Source organism: Miscanthus floridulus, chromosome 1 (genome assembly GCF_019320115.1).
Source record: "Miscanthus floridulus cultivar M001 chromosome 1, ASM1932011v1, whole genome shotgun sequence".
Lineage (NCBI taxonomy): Eukaryota > Viridiplantae > Streptophyta > Magnoliopsida > Poales > Poaceae > Miscanthus > Miscanthus floridulus.
Window position 1 is genome coordinate 181,683,248 of NC_089580.1, and position 21,841 is coordinate 181,705,088.

Sequence of the window (21,841 nt, forward strand, 5' to 3'; positions counted from 1 at the left end):
AATTGATCAGCTGGAACGGTTTCTTGCCCCATTCCAGGATAACGAACGACCCCTAGAAGTGACGCAACACTGTGACCTAGGCAGGGACGAAAGTGAATCCAGCCACCTCGCAGTAGTCCAGTTTCCGAGAGCGCGAGCGCTACGGCTTGCCATTCGACAGCATTGGATATTGCCGACTTGCCGTTCGATGAACAGTTTCAGTACATAGGTCAGGATTGGCTCCTTTTGCTCTTAGATGGTTGCTCGGACGACCAAAGAATTTTCAGTCTGCTTCTTCCCTGGAGAGCGTGGTAGGAGTATGTACACAACATCACACATAGCACAGGCCCTACGTTGGTAACCGAATCGGTGGGCTTCTTGCTAAGTTAACGAGAAAGGTTAACAATCTGCAGAGAGGCTGGCCTGGGGGACAGCAAGGCGAAGCAACCAATATCGGCGAGCAGGATGTCAGGAGAGCCATGGCGGTCGTCGACGTCACCCCAACGATGCTGGGAAGCTGGAGCTATCGCAATTCGCAAATGACAATTGGTACAGTGGTCTTCTCGGCATGGAAATTCTATGAACGGTACAGCAGCGCGGCAGAAGCGGAAGCCTTGTGTGGAGGGTCTTCAGTGTGCCATCCAATGGGTCTAAGATCATGATTGAATCAGACTGCACGCAGCTCGTCTCAATGGCCAGGAATCTAGCAAGGGACAGATCAGAGATTCGCTCCGTCACAGAAGAAGCAAAGGGACTCGCCCGTCTGCTCACCGAGTGGAAGATTTCCCAAGTAAAGAGAGATTGTAATATTGCAAGTGCTTTAGCTGGTTTAGTTAGACGTAGTAAACATTCTGCGATGTGGTCGGAACAAACACTTGCGTGTACTTGAGACCTTCTCAATGCCGATTGTATAAACGTTTGTGTCTAGTTAATAAAGCGCTCTCTTTGCTCAAAAAAATTGTTGTAAGGTGTCGGTGTCGGTGTATCTCTCTCCCTCGCTCTCATTGTTGCTCTCGGACTCAGTAATATCTAGGCAGCGCGCCACGACGAGAGTGTGGGTGTTGGCCGCACGGGGGAAGGACGGTGGGTGTGCGCCATTATGAACTGTGTGGGACTCACCGTTCCATGCGAGCGATGTTGGGTCCTGGTTGGAACCGACGTCCGTTTTTAGGCTCTTTTTAGCAGGGTTTAGAGACTTTAGCTTTGACTTCTTCCTTTTTGGGTGAAGCCCTACTAAATGCTGGCTCATAAAACGACTCCGCGTGAGAAGTTACATAGGGTTTCTAGAGAGGCTTTAGCTTTGTCTTCTTTTGCTTCTTGGGTGAAAGCCTTACTAAATGCTGACTTGTAAAGTGGCTTTGCGAGAGAAGTTAAGAGAAACTGTTTTTTACATGTAAGGATAAAAGCCACTAAGGACGGTCCTAATGCTATAAACCGCACATAGTTTCTATGTCTATTAATTTATGTAGACATTATATATAGAAACTATGTTTGCAATGGATAATTTTTATAGAATAACGTTTTGTCCAATTACATGTCTCCTTACTCCCTTATCTATCTATGTCTTTATATCTTGGTTCCCGTGGAGATATGATTTTTTGTTAAGAAACCATTTCCTTCTCTTTCCTTATTAAATCGCTTGCCACATTAGCAAAATGTTTAGATGACAGGGTAATAATACACATAGAAACTATGGTAAATTATGTATTACGAGTGCTCTAAGCATAGCTTCGCTAGCATTTTTATGTGAAAACCATTTCTTTAGAAATCCTACTAAATTGGGCCTTATTCAGGGTACGGAAGTTCGGAGGTAGCAAAACAGACCTGGGACCAAGGCCTAACTTGGTCCAACGCACACAGCACGTGTGGGCTAGGTAACCCTTCGCGTGCGACGTCGGCCTGCTAGCCGCAAGCCCTCGAGCTCCCTGTACCCATCTCCAGTCCATCTCTCCGCGCCTCCTCCAAGGCTCCAATCCTCTCTTTTCCATCCACGCCGCTACGCCCCCCGATCCAACCCTAACCCCCTCCGCCTCCTCGCCGGCGCGTCTACCCCGCCTCCACTCCCCGGCTAGTGCCTCTCATCGGCGGCTCTCCGGTGCGTGCCCCTCGCCCTTCTTCTCATCTTTACACGCCTTCTACCACTTCTTGCGCGTTAATTTAACCATCCGCTCTCTGTCTCTTCGCCTTAGGGCTTCACGCTGGTCCGGGGTGCGGCTCCTGCGATTCGCGCGCAATGGAGCAAGATCACAGCGCAGCGGTCGGCAGCGCGGACTCTGGTGCCGCGGCTTTTGATTTTGCGACTGGCAATCCACCTAGCTCGGCTGTGACCGGCGGAAGCGCCGTGGCCCCCGACAGTGGTGCTCAGGCAGCTGATGCCTCTGCCTACCAGGCCGAGCACACGGCGTTGAATGGGACGGCTGGCGATATGGCTAATTACCAAACAGGAGCTGCAGAGAACGGCGAAGCCGTCACCAACGAGATGGGCGAGCCGGTTCCTGAGCCATACTACGAGGAAGGTAAATATTGCACTTGCAGGCTCGCCTAATCTGGCATCCTACCTTCTGTTTGCTCGTAACGTGCCGCTTTCTTATGCAGCTGTGCTTTCAGCAGAAGAGGCTAGATTATGGAGTGTTGTTACTGCGAATTCCTTAGATTTTAATGCCTGGACCGCGCTTATTGATGAAACGGAGAAAGATGCTGAGGTAATGTTTGGTTAGCTGCTTACCGATACAACCATTGTTGTAACATTCTTTGTGTGTAAATGAGCCGATTTCGGCAGCAGCTTATAACTATAAGCTATTTGTCAATCTGCAATTATTTGCCCATGGCTTTGATTTGGGGCATATTGTAATGATGCATTTATTCTGTTGTACGATCAGTTGCTTCCTTGTTTTTCTCTCGGTCTCTATCCTGCTAGCAGACTATGGATCCTTGTGTTGCCTATTGTCAAATTGAAGTTTTTATGCATCTAATGCTTTAGTTTCCCCTGCTGTAGTCTTGAGTGACCTTCGCTATTTTGTGTTTCGAATAAAGTATACTTAATTCGAATTCAATCTGATTAACCAGTCATAAAAATCAGACCTATTTGATTTGATGACAATCTTTGTGCTAAGTCCTAATGCATGCTTTTGTATTTTCTCGTCCAGAACAATATTTTGAAGATACGGAAAGTGTATGATTCGTTTCTTGCGGAATTCCCTCTGTGCTTTGGGTATTGGAAGAAATATGCTGATCATGAAGCGAGACTTGATGGCGTTAGTAAAGTTATAGAGGTGTATGAACGAGCAGTTCTTGCAGTTACTTATTCAGTGGACATTTGGTATAACTATTGTCAGTTCGCAATTTCAACATATGATGACCCAGATATCATCCGAAGGTAGCTATCCATACACAATATGCCTGTTCCAATGAAGCTTCTGTACCTAGGGTTTCTGTCTTCTGATTACTTGAAATGACTGGGCATTTGAATTCTATATTATCATACATAAATTCTTGACTAAGTTCTTAAGAATTGTCATAGCTCACTTCTGCACTTTGTGTGGGAGCATAGTCTATCTGAAAATGGATATGTAAAATTTTTTCTATGTTATTAGAGTGATTGTATGCCTCTGAATTTCAACAGGCCAATGGTTAATACCATACCTACCTTTAGGGGCTAAGCATAATGTATTTATTTGGCCTTTTGTGAACTCAGTCTTGATGTAGTCATTTCTTTTGAGCCTATGTCAGTTCATACTTCATACATTAGCTTTTATATGACATATTAACATGCTTATTTGATCAAAGATGCTTTAAACTCTACATATATGTGGCCATATAAGTAAAGTAGAAATATGCCTATCATGAATAATGTCGTCCTCCTTGGATGTAAATAGCTACTGCCTTTGCATCTGCCAGGCATCATCCATTGCATGTTCTGTTATTTTGTCTCTTGTTTTGTTGTGAATCAGTAACTCTGCTCAACCTTTGGAGTAACTTTCTCTGCCTCGTGGTTTCTTACAGACTGTTTGAACGTGGCTTGGCATACGTTGGAACAGATTATCGTTCCAATATTTTGTGGGATGAGTATATTAAGTATGAAGAGTCACTGGAGGCTTGGAGTCATCTAGCTGTTATATATACAAGAGTATTGGAGCATCCCATCCAGCAGCTTGATCGGTATTTTAACTGGTAAGTTTTTTCACATATTTCTGTGTGTTTATATTCAAATTTTCGAACTTTAGCTTTCTTTTGTGTGTTAATATGAATGTTATCTATCTTTTGTTATCTGCGCTAATTGATAGCTTTGTTGTCTGATGAGTTGATTAATAAACATATCATTGACGACAGTTATGTCTGCCATGTGTGAACTGAAGTAATGCATGTGCATCACTATACCATTTTGGCTTTTGTGGTACTAATCATTATTTTTACGCAGCCTCAAGGAATTGGCTTCGAAGCACAGTTTTTCAGAAATACTTACTGCAGAAGAAGCCTCGGTGTATGTTGTCACGTCTGAGACCAGTGCTCAAGCGCCTGATGGTGAGGCACATCCCGATGATGTCGATAAGCCTGGTCAACCAGAAATTTCATCTTCAACAGACGCAGAGAACCTTGCAAAGTATGTCTCCATGAGGGAAGAGATGTACAAGAAGGCTAAAGAGTATGAATCTAAGATTATTGGTTTTGAGCTAGCTATTAGAAGGCCATATTTTCACGTCAAGCCTCTTGACAATCCAGAGCTTGAAAATTGGCATAACTACCTTGACTTTATCGAGAAGGAAGAAGACATTAATAAGGTATGCTTTTACAATTCTAGAAACCCTTTGTCCTTTTTATTTAGTAGATTTTATGGAACGCTTGGAATCTTATAACTTACAATCCAGTCTTATTGGCTCCACTATATCCTTTAACGGCTAGTATTTGGACGAAGCTTCCTTTGTAATGGGATATTGAACTGAGGATAGAGCGTGGACATAATGTTTGGTTTCGATGAGGCTAAGTACTCCAAACTTTCATTTGGCAGTGGTCGTTCTGGGTTCATGATATATGGTACAAAATACCAGTTTTGAATTTTTAATCTCATATATGCAGGTATTTGCTTAATGCTCACCTTCTTAACCATCTATCTATCGAGCAGGATGGTCCCTCCTTTCTTATGGAGGGGCCTCCGTAATCAGCTAATGGAGTAATCTGTGTGAACTTCTCTTTTTTTTTTGTCAATACCATATCCTTACTATCATTATTTACCCCCTTTACTTCCTCTCATACACAAGACTTCTGATGTTATGCTAAACTGTTTTCAGGTTATCAAATTGTATGAAAGGTGTGTAATTGCATGTGCTAATTATTCAGAATTCTGGATCCGCTATGTGCAATGTATGGAGGATAAAGGGAGTCTAGATCTAGCAAACAATGCCCTGGCTCGTGCTACTCATGTGTTTGTGAAGGTATTATTTCATAACTAGTATGACAATGTGCTTCTCCCACTAAAAGTGTAGGGTGTATTAGGATTCAGAAAAGCAACACTGTAAATTTCGGTCATCAATTAGTAAAAACATATGTATGTTTAGTGCACACAATAGATTTAGTTCACATGTCTTTTAGTAATAAATTATTTTTTTAGTAATCGATTATGTAAGAGAAATTAATGATCAAAGAATACCTTGAAGGACTTCCTCAAATCCTGTTACACCTTGGGAAAAGAAATTTAGGGAATACATGATGACACTTTATGTTTTTACCTTGTACTTGTAGCATTCCATTTCCTCTTATCTTGCATGTTCCATATACTCCTGTATGCATATGTACTATCAGCTAGGTTTCAATGCGGATCTAACCAAAATTCTGTCTCTCATATTCATGGTTGTATTTTTCGCTGTGGCATGTCATCTTAGATGAGTGTTTCTTCTATTCCAGATTCCATATTGCCATTAAGGAACGCCAGCAAAAAGAACAAAATGGAAACGCAATACATTAAATTTACGTAGTTTGTAGGATTTCTAATGTATATATACTCTATGGAATTTTTCTGTTGGTGTTCTGATTTGGGATTGGATTTCCAAAACTTTAGATTGGACACTGATACTTTGAAAAGCATTAAAACTTGAAACTGTACTGTCATGGTCAATTTTGGTTTATGAGATCTGAAATAAAGCTTCCTGAAATTCCATGAGCTAAATGAGAATATATTGCTAATATCTACACACCGGTTTCACAGAAGCAGCCGGAGATCCATCTGTTTAGTGCGAGGTTTAAGGAGCTTAATGGGGATATTTCTGGAGCACGTGCAGAATATCAGCATCTTTACTCAGATTTATGTCCTGGCTTTCTAGAGGCCATTGTGAAGCATTCTAATATGGAACACCGCCTGGTATGACTTTGTACTAACAACTATCATGTTTCTTTTTCATTTTTAATGTGCAAGAGTTTGTTTAAGCTGTCTATGTTTGTAGGGAGAGAAAGAATTATCCTGCACAGTTTATGAAAAGGCCATCGCTGCTGAGAAGGGAAAGGAACAGAGCCAGCTCTTGCCAACGTTGCTTATTCAGTACTCCCGTTTCTTATTTTTGGTAATTTTTTTATCACAATATATCTTATTAGTATTATTAATATTATTAATGAAAACCCCATCATTCACATGCTTGTCTAAATTATTATACAAAAATACGCCTTTCTGTAAGTTTTTCAGACGATCAAAACTTATGATAAGATGATTTTATCTACTGTACATCTTACGATAGCTTTCTGAAGCACTCCAGTTTTGTTTGAATCTAGCCATCTAGGAGATGTCCTTTATTTTTTCTTTTTTTTGTTTGACCAATAGTTGATTGAGTTAAACAACACCCATATTAGTGAATTTAATGTGTTCTTTGAAATGTGTAGGCCGTCCGAGACTTGGAGAAGGCAAGGGAGATATTAAATGTGCTGCATGAGCAGTTAAATGTAACAAAGCCAGTGCTTGAGGTTAAAACTTTTACGACATATACAAAATTATTTCAATTTCTTTTCTTTGTTGCCCTTAATTTAACTAATGTTACATTTATTTTACAGGCTGTCATCCATCTAGAGTCGATTTTTCCATGCGAAAAGCGTATTGAATTTTTAGGCTCACTTGTGGAGAAGTTTGTTACACCTGAATCATCTCAGGGAGAGGTGGCAAGTCTAGTTGACAAAGAAGAAATATCTTCCATATTTTTAGAGGTAAAATATGGGTTGGTTTTGGGAACATAAAGTAGATTGTAATACCATTTGATGATTTGATTGCTATTAAGGATAAATGTTAATTGTAATCATTTGGGAACTTGAAGTATTAACTATTAAGTGATCATTTTGGAACATGAAATATGCATCTGCCTTTAATCTTGGACCATCATATATACTAAATCCGTCCCAAATTATAAGACGTTTTGGCTTTTCTAGATACATTGCTTTTATCATGTATCTAGACATAGTGTTTATCTATGTGCATAGCAAATACAACGTATCTAGAAAAGTCAAAATGTCTTATAATTTGGAATGGAGGGAGTAACTGTTAAGTATGATTTAATTGCTGGGCTTTGGGAACATGAAGGAGATTGTAATACTGTTAGGAAATTTCAATTTCGAACCAAGTTCTGCATTTTTTATTTTGTTTAGGTAATGCAATAGAAGTTGTATATAGATGTGGAACTCTCCTTAAAGTCAAATACAATTAATCCCGATGATCTCTGTATGCACAGTTATTAAATATAGTAATCTTCTAATGTTAGTTCTATGTAAGATAGACTTCTGTTTGGGGTTTCTGACCTAAAGTCAAAGTTTTTGCTATTTTATTTTTGGCCTCACCAGCTTGATAGATTATTGATTCATTTCTGATTTGTCTGTAGTTTTTGGATCTCTTTGGGGATGCAAAGTCAATCAAGAAGGCTTTAACTCGGCATACAACTCTTTTTTCATGTAAGAGAAGCATTCTGCCATCAAAGAAACGGAAAGGAGATGATGCTGTTGTGTCAGACAGGGACAAATTTGCTAAAACTGGGGCTACACAGTCAGCCACGGGAACTGATCCAAATGCTTCCAATCCTCCTGTTTGGCCTGCAACTTCTGAAGCATCTGGGCAACAATGGGGAGCTTCTTATGCACAGCAGGTCACATATTCATTTAAATCTGCATGTTTTAGTTCTATGATTTTCTTTGCTGCACTGATCAAGATAAGATACATTTTGGAAAAGAAAAGTGACATTGCTGATTGTATTTCTAATTCCTCCCCAACAGTGGACAGAAGTTTGGTGGTTATTTTTCTCAATGCCTCTTGTCATTCTTCGTGAACTTGTAGCTATCGCGCACGTTCACTAAGCTATTGCAATGTTGAAACATGTTGATTCTGGAACCCTTTTTGCGAGTTGTTTTTTTATTCCTATGATTCTTTCAAAACTTAGGATTGAATCATTATATCCACAGAGCTTTTGATTTTTAGAAATAGTCACTCTTATTATTTGTTTGGCTATAAATTTGTGCTATAGTGCTTTGACTGTATATTTTTGTGTATGACTTCAACTTTTTGCATTGTAGGCTACGTATCCTGCATATGGAACTTATGACTACAGCCATCAAATGCCTCAGCCTGCTCCTCAAGCAGCTGCCTATGGTGCTTATCCTCCATCATACTCTGCTCAGGTATTGTGTTTGTTTTCTGCCTAAATTTACAGAATGCTTCTCAATTATAGCACATTAAGGTATCTTCCTAAATTTTGTTGCAAATGAATGCTGTCATGCACTCTTCCCCCCATCCAGATTATCCACTTGTATTCAGTTTTGAAATTAGGAAAATAACATTAGGGTATCAATTTGAGTTTAAAAGGGTTGGGTCACGACAGAGTTAAGCTACCAACATTTGTGTTTTGGGTTGTAACTGTTTGGTCTTTAGTTCTCTGTTTCAAGAATTTCCTTAAGTTCATAGCTTGCTCTATTCTGGTGTGGACTAGTTCTGAAGCAATCTTTACCCAAACATGGCACTGTTAGATAGTTGCATGTGATCTGTTTAACTAAGCAGGTGATAACATTAAGTCTATTGACAACAACTGTTTTTTCTAGCACGACTCCTATTGTTCAGGTGACTGAACGAGAATCCACTCAGTTGACTGTGTGAACATGTGTTTGGTATAGGGTTAGAGGGGCAGTGGGCTTGCCAAGGTTCTTTGACCTCCGTTGATCAAGCTTGTGCACAGGGAGCAGTTCCGGCAGGGGTGTGCACTAGGACGACACCGGAATTGGGATAGGTGATGGATTTCAGGGTGGGGGAGAAAAAAATGGAACCGCTGGAGGGCGCCAGGAGAGCCGCTGTAGATATGGATATTGGGTGGGGGTGGGCCGAGCAGCTGAAAACAACGCATGAGGGAAACACCGTCACAAATGGATGGGCCATTGGTTTAGTGGTTTGGCATCAGATGTTTGATATATGATGACTGGAAACTAGTTTTCAGTCAGCATGGTATTAGCGTTGCCTATTTAACCACATCATATTTTTTTTTATACTAGTATACAGTCGGTGTAACCACTGGCAGATATGAACCAACTGTGTTGCATGCGCATTGGTCTTGTTGAGTATCATGCTCGCTAATAGCATTTAGTGGTCAGGTTTTACTGGAGCTACTTGATATACCTAATTGTCCAGTAATCTTTTTTCTATCTTGGTCACCATAGAAGGGCGGGCCTGGTGCAAGCGGTAGAGTCTTACCGCCTGTGACTGGAAGGTCCCGGGTTCGAGTCGCGGTCTCCTCGCATTGCACAGGCGAGAGTAAGGCTTGCCACTGACACCCTTCCCCAGACCTAGCACAGAGCGGGAGCTCTTTGCACTGGGTACGCCCTTTGGTCACCATAGTAGCTTTGAAATTGTTGAAGGATTCTGTCTGATGCAAACTGTTGTGCATACTGTAGACCTATACACAACAAAGCTACGCACAACCTACAGCAATTCCAGCAGCTCCAGTGCCAGCAGTGGTACCAGCAGCTACACCGGCATCAGCTTACCCTCAGCAGCCTGCGGCAGCTCCTCAACCTTATTATGGCACAACCTACTACTGATCAGTAATCTTGGATGGCAATCCGGCGAGCCTGTTAATCTGCCTTTTGGCATGTGTGGTTCTGCAGTCTAATCAGCAGGCTTGTCAATACGAGAGGTCAAAGGCATCGCAAGACCCTCTGTACTGCCATTGTTTAGCTCCCCTTTAGACGGATGCTATCGACGAGATGATCACTTGAGAACAAATTTGAGATTTGTGTAGTCAGCATTTTTGTTGCTAGCATCTGTCGCTAGGAATTGCCATTGTTTTCTTGCAATAGCGTAATTTTTAATGTAGACGGGATAGCAGTGTTAACCATGCATATGAACATATAATCGATATTATTCACTGTTCATGCCCGCTTTCGGAGTGCGAAATTTTGTTTCCACCACTGGTGATAGCGGAATTCCTGTCAAGCATGCTTACTGGTGAAGCCCTCCGAACAAATTGTCAGCTAATGTCTCGAGATCTCCAACTACACAGTTTACTGATTTATACTCTCTCAAAAGAACTCCAAGAGTCACTCTAAGTCAAATGTCTCAAAAGAACTCCAAAGAGTCACTCTAAGTCAAACTATCTTGAGTTTCACTAATTTGGAAGGGAGATTTAGTAACTTTTTTTTTTGAAACTGAGGTTTAGTAACTTTATATTGAAGAGTTATAATATAAGTATATAACACCAAATAAGTATATTCTGAAAATGTGACTTTGACTAATTTGGAAGGGAGATTCAGTAGCTTTATAAGGAAGAGTAACAATATATATAACACCAAATAAGCATATTCTGAAAATGTATTTTATGGCGTACCTATTGATACTAGTATGATGTCATAAATATTGGTGCATTTTTTAAATAGATTTTATCAAATTTAAAATAATTTGACTTAGGATGAGTCTAGAAATTGATTTATTATAGCACAGATAGTGTACTGTCATAATTCATAAACTGGCCGCTATGCCTGTATGGCAGTGCATACGCACTCTCGTGCCCCGCGGGTTTGCTACACGTAGGAGTCTTAGCGATCGCGATACGAGAATATTCAGGCAAGCGTTCGGCGTTTGACGCAGCGATGTGAGGATATTCAGGCAGGTGCCCGGACTTCGACGCAGCCACCACGGTGGACACGAGACCGAATATGTGCCCAACGCAGGCGGATAAGCCGCGCTCGGTCGAACGCACCGAAACATGCGATGCGACAGCGCCACAAGCCCACAAGCCGAAATCGCGTCGTCGTTTGCATCGCCGCCGCGGTCTCCACGCCCAAAGCGCGCCGTCGCCTCGTGGCCTTGTGGACAGTTTCCTTGGATTGCAACGGGCAGCGGCCGCATGCGTGGCGTGCGCCATCTCGTCTCGTTTGCCACGGCGCCTCGTCTTTGCCGGCTCCGCGTGTCCCTGCGGATTTGCCTATATATCTACCCCTCTAGCCCCCGATATCCTCGTCGCACGGTCGGCGGCCCATCGTCTAGCACGCACACTTGGGCTGTCTCTCTGTCCAGTCCAGATCTATCGATGCACCTGTGCTGTGAATGACCTGCTCAGCTCAGCTCTTGCACTAGGCACGTAAGCTTTCCTGTCGATATCTTGGGAGAAACGGAGCCCTGCAAAAAATTTCTTCATTCAGTCACCCATCTCGCGCGTTAGATCTCTGAGTTGTCACTGTGTAAACATAGATATCGACAGGAAACCGCACGATAACCGATGGCCGAGATCGACACTACGCCAGTAGAATCCGTGAAGGCAGCAGTGGATCTCTTCGACCGGGGAAGCGAACAGAGCAGGCTTAGTCCACACGGGAATGTGCGTCACTAGCTGTAATTGCACTCGCTATTTCCATTTCGCTTCGTTCTAACGCTGACATAAATCAATCACACACATGCTTGTTGGTACTAAAACGCCTATGCAGGAGGAAGATCAGATTGCCATCTTAACCAAGGAGCTCGCGACCTGCAAGCTGCAGCTGGAATTGAGAGAGAACCAGCACAAGCAAGCCACGATGCAGGTCGAGGCTCTCCAGAAGGCCGTGCAGGGGCTCTCGGAGCAGTACAAGAAAGACTGCATGGACGCGCACCTCCGCATCGCCCAGCTGGAGGCAGAGAACATCAGCATCATGAGCCGGCAGTCGGAGACGGACGGCGAGTGCGAGGCCCTGAGGGGCGAGCTGGCCGCCGTGAGGGCCGACCTCGACGCCGCCAGGGAGTCGGTCGCCTTCGTGCTGCGAGAGGTGGAGGCCATGGAGACGAGGGCCATCCTGGAGAGGGAGGGCACCAAGGACGCCCTGGCGCGGATACTGCAGCTCAACGAGACGGTCCTGTCGTCCGCCGTCGCGGCGATCAGGGCGGAGGAGGAGAGGTCCGTCTTCTTTCAGGAGTCCACGCTCCAGTTGCTTGACTCTGACAGGAATCTGGAGGTGATCAGGAGGCAGATTGAGATGATGGAGCGCATGGAGATGGAGCTGCTGGCGAAGACGGTGGAAGTCGAGTACCTGCGGGCGGAGCTGAAGCAGGCCAAGGAGATTTACGTGTCGCCACCACGAGATTCTGATGCAACGACGGTGCTCAGTGCTGCCGGTTGCAGCAACTTGGATGGTCATGATCAGGTTCAGGGACGTGAACAAACAGCAGTGGAAGATACTGAAGCGGAGCTGGAATTCACGTTTCAGCACTCACCAGGATTATCCTTTGTCTCTGATGAGATCTTCAGACAGGATTCTCATGCCGTTCCATCTGGTGGCAGCCAGATGGAATTTGGTATATCCGAGGATTTAGCTGAGAATCAGAATAAACAAGGAGCAGCAGTGATGGTTGGGGACACGACAGTGGCTGAAGGGAACTCCGATGCTCAAGAAACAAGATGCCTTGTTGCTAAAATCTCTGGAGAAGATAACTATGCCAATCAACCACGTGTCAAATTCAAATGTACCGAAGCTGACAGCAATCAGGAACCAGCTGAGCCGGATGGCGCACTTCCAGACTTTACGACGTGCCAAGCGAATGATGTCATTGTGCAAGATCACGTGGATACGAAGGCTGACGCCAGCTTTGTCCTCGAGAGTTCCAGGGACGATTTCCAGAGCGTGCACTCTGATGCCAAGGACGTCATCAGCATCGCCGAGGCTGACGACGTCGCGAGCGCAGCGAACCAAGAACCACGAGCAGAGCCGGCCGCAGCTCCGACCTCCACGCCGCGAGAAGGCAGCTCAGATACCTGCGCCTTCGCCACGGAGATCGTCTCCAAAGACGAGGACGAGTTCTACACGAAGGAGCTGGAGCCCGAGCCTGGGCAGGGGACCAGGCAGCTGGACGGGTACGTGCTCGTGTCGACGGGCGGCGACGCCGGCGCTGGCGCCGACGTCGCGGTCAAGGACAAGCAGCTGGACGAGGCGCGCACGGAGATCAGCGACCTGCGGTTCAGCCTGGAGGAGGCCGTACGGCGGGCGGAGCTGGCCGAGGAGGCCAAGGCGGCGCTGGAGCGGGAGCTGCGGGAGGAGATCAGGAGGAAGCACACCCCGTCGCGTCGGCGCGCGACGTCGGACTCGGAGGACGGCTGGCGCCCGGCGGCGGCGCGCGAGGGGGCTCGTCCGACTACGCCCGCGCGGCCGCGGCCGACGTCGTCTAGTACGTCAGGGACGCCGTCCAGGGCACTGAGGAGTGCCCGGCCGGGAGGAGAGGACATGCCGCCGCCGCGCTGCTTGACGCTGGGAAAGGTGCTGAACATGAAGTACAAGTGAATGTTCCGTTTCAGTGTTGCCGCTGCAGAAAGCCTGGACTCGTGTATTGAAGGATTGACCGACTAGGGACGCCCACCAAAAAGGACCAGGGAACGAACGGAGAAAAGCAAGGCAAGGCACACAAGTCAAACCACGATACTAGGGACCATACCCTATACACCTATAGGAATAGTACTCTACAACCGCCCTAACATGAACAGTGCTATAGGTGCCGACATTTTACCTACAGTATTGTGGGCGCCATTAACTCCCATATGGTAAGCCCCCCCCACATGCCTCTAGGCATCGACAGTGTTGAGGGCGCCAGGATTTACCATACCGAGTGAACATGGTGAAACTCTTCACATGCCTCTAGGCATCAACAGTATATACATGTACCGACATCTACCCTACCCAAACAAGACGACATAACCTCCCACATGCATCTGACATCCAACAGTGTTGTGGGCGCCTACCATCATCTTGTATCCACCAGCATGGGCAACAAGGCTTAGAAGCAAACATACTCCTTCCCTCTCACTTGTAAGGCCATCCCCTTCATCTATAAAAGGGGATGCACTCTCTCCCAACAAGGGGGGGTTCAAGTGATTCTAGATTCATTAGATCGATCAAGTTCGCTAGCTCACAACCACAGAACTACCAGGTTCGGACCTCAAGCATATGCTTGAACACTTAGCTCATAGCGAAGCTCCTGTCACTCTCGGCCCTTCCGATCGGAGCCGATTAGACCTCTTGTACACCCCATCTTTCTCCTTCTTATTTATAACCCCACCGCAAACTTCGAGCACCTAGGCTCTAGAATAAAGTCACCGATCGACTAAAACTAGATGTAGGGCACCTTGCCTGAACCAGTATAAACCCTGTGTCATTGAGTGCTAGGCCACCTTCGGTCATAACGTACGGTAAAACTATAAATATTTACTTGTTGGACACTTTCTGCACTGACAGTTGGCGCCGTCCGTGGGGAAGATGTTGTACATTCAACACTTTTTGGTCATCAGATGGCCCACTTTTCTGCCACCTTCGCCATGCGGGCTCTGTTGATATGATTCACTTTGGCTCACTGGAGTTTCCTACACTCCCACCGGTTGGGACATGGATTCCACCTATCTTCAAGCCATCCTAGGCCTTCAGCTTTAGAAGCCTAGACTTCTTTACCGACCGGTTCGGCGTACTACACCTCCACGAGGAGGCTCTCATTCCAGCGCTCAGAGGGGCACCCTCCATCGGCTCTGGGACACATGATGACTTCGACGATGCATCTGTGCTTCATTCCCAAGCAAACTCCTCACTTTAAACCCGCTGTTCAGTAAGATTAGCATTACTGTTATTTACTCTTTACTTACTATCTCCTCCTGATCATCTAGAGGGACCCTATTGCCCATGCCATGAACCACCGTATTGATTGGTTCCCCTATGGCCCTCATGTCCCACTGTGGATGCATACGCTTGGGGGCTCCAAACGGATGCTGGCGCCCATACCTGCCTCACATCCAAATTCATGCGAAATGGTGAGCCATGCTCCTGCCACTTTCCACTGAACTCCACAGATGACGAGGGTAAGAGCGACGGCTCTCTAGCATCAGTTGATGTGGCATCCTCACCACCCGTCCCATTCCCTAGGAGTGAGCTATGGCGGAGGACGCATCCTAGGATGAGAACATCGGCCTGTTGTGGAATCCTACACAGAACTCCACACCCCTCTAGACCCGTGTATGGGGCCCTCGTGTCTGTGCAAGCGCACGCTGAGGAATTACAACAACAGTGGTAGTAGAACCAGCCACCATATGTGCCAGCGCGCTCGGCTAGGTACAGCATGTTGCACCCCATACGCATGGCCCGGCGGGTGGCGCCTGGGGTAGCCTCCGCCAGGTCCAACATGACATCATGAATGAGGGAATGATCTCCCATAGTTCACTTGGGCTAGCCAGAACATCGTTGTTGTAGCACTGCTTCCTGCGCAGCATTCCTGAGCCCGTTGACCCCTAGGAGCGGGTAATCTACCGAAACCTCCGAGTTCTAGTAGAAGCCGGTGCTGTTCAAAAGGTGGAAAGCTCCACATCACGACTTCAACATGCGTCCTCTCTCCCCACTAGGGGAACAGGGACATGCCAGATGGATCGCTCCATCTGCTCACCGCTATAGTCGCTAGATGCGACTCAGGAGGCAGCAGCCATGCCTCAGTCTAACCTGGCGCCTGCTCCACACCGACCGCCAGTACATGAGTGGTCTAGTCCCGCAACAGGACGCTCATAGCATCATCACCAATCGGCATCGTGCCTGGCACAATGATGATGCCCACCGAGCGGTGGTGAGAGTAGGCAACACAGATCCTGCCTAGCCATCAAGGGGAGCGGTGAAACGCGCCCTAGACATGGTCATCGGTCGGACGACCGGAGTCCCAGCCCTGAGGGCTCGGGACCACGGGTCTTTGACCGACGCATCTAGAGAGTACTGTTCCCACAACACTTCTGACCACCCACCAACATCACCAAGTACACCAAGGAGACAAACCCCGGTATTTGGCTTGAAGATTTCTAGCTCGCCTACCGAGCCAAAAGGGTGGATGATGACTTTTTCATCTTTCAGTATCTCCCCATCTGTGTGGGGGAACATGTTCGAGCATGGCTTGAATTCCTCCCACATAAGAGCATCTGTGACTAGGCGGACCTCAAAAGGGTCTTCGTCGAGAATTTCTAGGGGATGTATGTCCGCCCTGGAAACTCCTAGGACATCAAGAGTTGCCAGTAGGAGCCCAGCGAGTCCCTGAGGGACTACATCCGTAGGTTCTCCCAATGATGCAACTCCCTCCCTGATGTCATCGACGTGGATGTCATCAGCGCATTCCTCTCTAGGATGACCTATGAGTCCCCTGATCCACATGCTTGGATGCCTAAAGCCCCATACCACCCGTGACCTGCTCGATGTCGCCACCCACCATGCCTTCGGTGAGGAAGCGGTCGAAGCGGTCTTCAACGGGGGCTGGGACAAAGGCAAGGCCAAGTGCACAGACCAAGATGTGGGCCCCTCCACATAGAGGGGCAAAAAGAACAAAAAGGATCAGCACCGACTGAACAACACCGCATTGGTCGCCGCAACTGACCGCATGGGCAAGTAGCCCCAATAGGGCCAGCCTAACCACTTCAACAAACTCATGGATAGCCCATGCACCAACCATGCCTACCCCATCAAGCACCTCTACAAGGACTATGAGCTCCTTAAATGTTTCCTATGATAGGCTAGTGGGCCGAAAGAAGGGGGATATCAAAGGGGCAGCAGCCAAGAAAGGAGGCACAGCGGGCAAGGACAGAGACGGTTTCCCCGACGCTGATGAATGCATCATGATCTTCGGTAGATCCAATGTCATCTGGTCCAAGCACTAGCACAAGGTACGATATAGGGAGGCATGCACCGCTGAGACGGCTGTCCCCTCCTTCCTCAGCGGGTCAGAATCTCTGATCACCTTCGATGAGAGGGACCATCCCTCCCACGTCATGAGACCGGAATGTTACCCGCTCGTCATTGATCCCATCGTTCAAAAAAAGTGCCTCACTAAGGTGCTAATGGACGGAGGCAATGGCCTCAACATCCTCTACATCAACACCCTCGATGCCATGTGCATCCCCCAATCAAAGCTCCACCTGGGAAGCTCTCCCTTCCACGGGGTGATCCTAGGAGCGCAGGCATACCCGCTCAGGCAGATCGACCTGCCCATCACATTCGGCAATCGAGCCAACTTCCGCTCAGAGGTCCTCACCTTCGAAGTAGTGGACTTTCTAGGGTCCTACCACACCATCTTGGGGTGGTCATGCTATGCCAAATTCATGGCAATCCCCAACTACACCTACTTCAAGCTAAAGATGCCAGGACCAAATGGCGTCATCACCGTGAGCAGTGCCTTCTCGCATGCGACCGTGAATACTATGAGCTTGGAACTATGGTCGTCAACTCAACCAAGCTCCCACGGCTCGGGGAATCATCAATCCCAATAGTGCCAGACTACAATGAACCAACCTCCTCGATGGCCTTCCATCCGCTTGAGGAAACCAAGGCGGTGGGGGACAACCCCACTAACCTAGCCAAGACGGTGCGGATCGGGACCTAGCTCCCAGCCAAATAGGAATGCGAGCTCATCGATTTCCTCTGTGCTAATTGCAATGTCTTCACATGGCAGCCCTTTGACATGCTAGGCATACTGTGGGAGGTTGTCGAGCATGCACTGCACCTCATCCCAGTCTCAAAGCCCGCCAAGCAACGCCTACACCATTTCAACAATGAAAGGCGCAGGGTCATAGGCGAAGAGATCACCAAACTCCTGGCAGCCGGATTTATCAGAGAGGTATTCCACTTCGACTGGCTTACCAATCTTGTTCTTATTAAAAAGAAGACTGGGAAATGGAGAATGTGCATTGATTATACTGGCCTCAACAAAGTGTGCCCAAAGGATCACTTCCCTTTGTCGTGCATAGATCAGATAGTCGACTCCACCTCGGGTTGTGAGATCCTCTCCTTTCTAGATGCCTACTCGGGCTATCACTAGATCATAATGAAAGAGTCCGATCAGCTCACAACCTCGTTCATCACCCCCGTACAGTTTGTACTGCTATGTAACCATGCTGTTTGGCTTGAAGAACGCTGGCGCCACCTACCAAAGGTGCATGCAGTAGTGCTTCACCGACCAAATCGACCTGCTCGATCAACCTGATCAAGCTGAGCGACCAAGACTAATGATTGTTGTATATGTTGATGACATAGTGGTTGAAACAACTCAAGCCTACGACCTGATCGCAAACTTGGCCACAACGTTCATGAACCTAAGAAGATTCAACATCAGGCTGAATCCCAAAAATTGTGTTTTTGGGGTTCTGAAGAGGAAGCTACTAGGATACATTGTGTCCGAGCGTGGCATCGAGGCCAACCCTGAAAAAATCATGGCCATCTCCAACATGGGCCCCATACACAACGTCAAGGGCGTACAAAGGCTCACTAGCTACCTAGCTACACTAAGTCGATTCATCTCCTGGATCGACGAATAGGGGATGCCACTTTACAAGCTCCTAAAAAAGATAGACACTTTCGTCTAGATTGAGGAAGCTCAGCAGGCCCTAGAGAGCCTCAAAACATCCCTAATGTCAGCCCCGATCCTCGTCGCTCCCAAACAGGGAGGACCCCTTCTCCTCTATATCACCGCCAGCAACCATGTGGTAAGCACCACGCTGGTCGTCGAAAGGGAGGAGCCAAGACACCAACTTAAAGTCTAGTGGCCCATATACTTCGTCAGGGAAGTACTCACCGACCCTAAGGTCTAGTACCCCCTAGGTGCAAAAACTCCTATACGCCATGCTAATGGCGACTCAAAAGCTCCTACACTACTTCACCGACCACGAAGTCGCGGTCGTCACTTCATACCCGCTTGGGGACATCATCCGCAATCGTGATGCCATGGGACGAATCTCTAAGTGGGCACTCAAAATCATGGGCCACGACATGAGGTACATCTCCTATACCACCATTAAATCTTAGGCTCTCATAGATTTTATCATTGGACAGAGGTGCAGCTACTGACCCCGGACATCACCCACGAGTACTAGACAATGTACTTCAATGGGTCCATAATGGCGCCCAGCTAAGGGGTTGTAGTGGTTCTGATCTCCCTAGATGGGAGTAGGCTCCACTATGCCATCCACCTCCACTTTTTAGCCTCAAACAACACCAAGGAGTATGAGGCCCACATCAACGGACTACGCATCGCCATCGAGCTCGGTGCTACGCGACTCTATGTTCATGGTGACTTAGAGCTAGTCATTGATCAGGTCATGAAGGAGTCCTCCTACAAAAGCCCCCAAATGGCAGCATACTGCTAAGAGGTGCACAAGCTCAAGGATAAATTCCAAGGGATCGAGCTACATCACATCCCTCGAAGGGATAATGATGCCGCCGATTTTCTTATGAAATTGGTCACTAGGCGGGATCCATCCCCAAGCGGGGTCTTCATCAACGACGTCCATGAGCCATCTGCCCACATCTTGGAAGGTCCAATCCAGACATACCTCGACACCTAGCTGACGCTCGGGGCTCTGACCCCAATGCCAAGCCGATGCTCGGGGGCTTCGATCCTAGTACCTCCATGACGACGCCACCCACAAACATCGTCATATTAGCACTTGATCAAACTAACTAGTGAGTGCTGCTACTCACCTACCTCCTTGAGGAGGTTCTCCTACCCAAAAGGACTGAAGCTCGACAAATCGCTCGATGCCCCAAGACCTTCATCGTGCTTGGTGACAAGCTCTACAAGCAGAGTCCATCAGAGGTGCTCATGAAGTGCATCCCCACCAACTAGGGGAAGCAGCTCCTCCTCAAGGTCCATGTTGGGATTTGTGAACATCACACGACCCCAAGGTTGCTGGTAGGAAAAGCCTTTTGCCAAGGTTTTTACTGGCCCACCACACTATGAGATGTGGAGGAGGTCATCCGCAGGTGTGAAGGATGCTAGTTCTACGCTCAGCAAACCCATTTGCTGGCATAGGAGCTCCAAACCATCCCCTTCACTTGGCCATTCATGGTCTAGGGCCTCAACAAGGTGGGACCCCTCAAAAAGGGCCTAGGTGGCTTCACTCACCTACTCATAGCAGTCGACAAGTTCACCAAGTGGATAAAGGCCAAGCCCATCACCAACATTCGTTCAGAAGAGGCAGTCAAATTCTTCCCCGACATCATCTACCAGTTCAGCATTCCTAACTGTATCATCATCGACCAAGGGACTAACTTCACTAGAAAGAAGTTCCTAGACTTCAGTGATGGATATGGCATCAGGATTGACTAGGCCTCAGTCATACATCCACGAACTAACTATCAGGTCGAGCATGCCAATGGCATGGTCCTCTAAGGACTTAAGTCGCGCATCTTCGACCGAGTCAACAAATACATTGGGCGATGGGTTGTAGAGGTCCCAGTGATCCTCTAGAGCCTGAGAACAACCCCAAACTAATCCACAGGGTTCACACCCTTCTTTTTGGCCTACGGACCTGAGGCAGTGCTGTCCTCTGACCTCGACCACGGCGCCCCAAGAGTGAATGCTTTTGACCGTGACTGAGCCACGAAGGCTCAACAAGACGCTGTCGACCTACTCAAAGAGATCCGCGAGATGACCATCATCCGTTCCGCTCGCTACCAACAAACCCTACGCAGGTACCATGAAAGGAAGATCAAGGGAAGGATACTCGGAGTTGGTGATCTCGTACTCCAGAGGACCCAATTAACAAAGGAAAACGCAAACTCTCTCCACCATGGGAAGGGCCCTATACGGTAACCGAAGTAATCCGACCGGGAACCTACCAACTAGAGGACAACAACAACAACGTTCTCACCAACACTTGGAACATTGAACAGCTATGTTGTTTTCCCCTAAATTTGGTCTTAACGCTTTTTTAGTCAAACACTTGCCCCTATAAAGCACCCCAGCCCGAACACTTTTAGCCTGGGTCGCTTGGGGGCTCCATAAGGGTACAATACTAAATACTACCTCTCTTTTTTATTCTCTTTTTTTACAGTCACATGGTAAACAACTTCGTCCCTGAACAGAAGCGCTTTCCTTTTCCTTTGATTGTCCTACGTAAATTTGTTCTTACTCCTAACCGAACGCACCCTGCCATGACCTATGGTTATGAGCAGCTGAGCCCCATGGGCCATGCTTAGGCTCTCAAAAAAGCTACAGCCTATGGAACTAACGGGTAGGTGCAAAAAAGAATGGACAAAAACAATAGCTATGCTAGGACAAAAACAAGGAACGAATAGTGATTCTATTGCAAGAGCAGTACTAATGTATTCATCGATACAAAAAACTGTTCACACGGGGACTCACCCATGAACTCAACTATTACATTTTCAACTACTACTCTAAATACTACTATGGTCGCTCGACGACATCACCTGAACACCAAAAGAGAAACCACGGCACATGCCACCGGACATAATCGCCGCTGCTGGGGCCCCACCTAGTTCTGCTCCCTCGACATCGATGAGCGCAACAGTACCTCAAGGGACCTGCCCGGTTCTGCTCCCTTGACTTTGGCGAGCGCAGCGGGTACCTCAAGGGTGTCACACCCATAGA

The 21,841-nt window shown here is 47.0% G+C and overlaps 2 protein-coding genes across 4 annotated transcripts; both read left to right on the top strand.

Annotated features, from left to right (window-relative positions):
• The first annotated feature begins 1,912 nt into the window (after window positions 1-1,912).
• On the top strand, window positions 1,913-10,407 carry LOC136550352 (pre-mRNA-processing factor 39-1-like). 2 transcript variants are annotated; one of them, XM_066541904.1, is made up of 14 exons: window positions 1,913-2,074; window positions 2,169-2,495; window positions 2,590-2,681; window positions 3,126-3,355; window positions 3,982-4,149; window positions 4,397-4,757; window positions 5,265-5,408; window positions 6,179-6,331; window positions 6,414-6,530; window positions 6,844-6,924; window positions 7,012-7,161; window positions 7,827-8,087; window positions 8,512-8,616; window positions 9,877-10,407. In XM_066541904.1, the coding sequence occupies exons 2-14, from the start codon at window positions 2,213-2,215 to the stop codon at window positions 10,021-10,023; spliced, it is 2,292 nt and encodes a 763-aa protein (XP_066398001.1). In that variant the 5' UTR covers window positions 1,913-2,074; window positions 2,169-2,212; the 3' UTR covers window positions 10,024-10,407. The 2 variants fall into 2 exon arrangements, with proteins under 2 accessions (XP_066398001.1, XP_066397996.1); XM_066541899.1 differs by having other exon boundaries at window positions 1,919-2,074; window positions 2,575-2,681.
• A 1,273-nt stretch (window positions 10,408-11,680) lies between these two features.
• Window positions 11,681-13,758, top strand: LOC136504359 (protein WEAK CHLOROPLAST MOVEMENT UNDER BLUE LIGHT-like 1). Of its 2 annotated transcripts, none has more exons than XM_066499272.1 (2): window positions 11,681-11,798; window positions 11,905-13,758. In XM_066499272.1, the coding sequence occupies exons 1-2, from the start codon at window positions 11,700-11,702 to the stop codon at window positions 13,726-13,728; spliced, it is 1,923 nt and encodes a 640-aa protein (XP_066355369.1). In that variant the 5' UTR covers window positions 11,681-11,699; the 3' UTR covers window positions 13,729-13,758. The 2 variants fall into 2 exon arrangements, with proteins under 2 accessions (XP_066355369.1, XP_066355377.1); XM_066499280.1 differs by having other exon boundaries at window positions 11,728-11,812.
• The last annotated feature ends 8,083 nt before the right edge of the window (window positions 13,759-21,841 follow it).

Excerpts from the sequence above, each read along its gene's own strand:
- LOC136550352 (XM_066541899.1), top strand. The coding sequence starts at position 2,213 with ATGGAGCAAGATCACAGCGCAGCGGTCGGCAGCGCGGACTCTGGTGCC. Across the intron at positions 2,682-3,125 it reads AAACGGAGAAAGATGCTGAG|AACAATATTTTGAAGATACG; the intron begins GTAATGTTTGGT and ends TTTCTCGTCCAG. Across the intron at positions 7,162-7,826 it reads TATCTTCCATATTTTTAGAG|TTTTTGGATCTCTTTGGGGA; the intron begins GTAAAATATGGG and ends ATTTGTCTGTAG.
- LOC136504359 (XM_066499272.1), top strand. The coding sequence starts at position 11,700 with ATGGCCGAGATCGACACTACGCCAGTAGAATCCGTGAAGGCAGCAGTG. Across the intron at positions 11,799-11,904 it reads GGCTTAGTCCACACGGGAAT|GAGGAAGATCAGATTGCCAT; the intron begins GTGCGTCACTAG and ends ACGCCTATGCAG.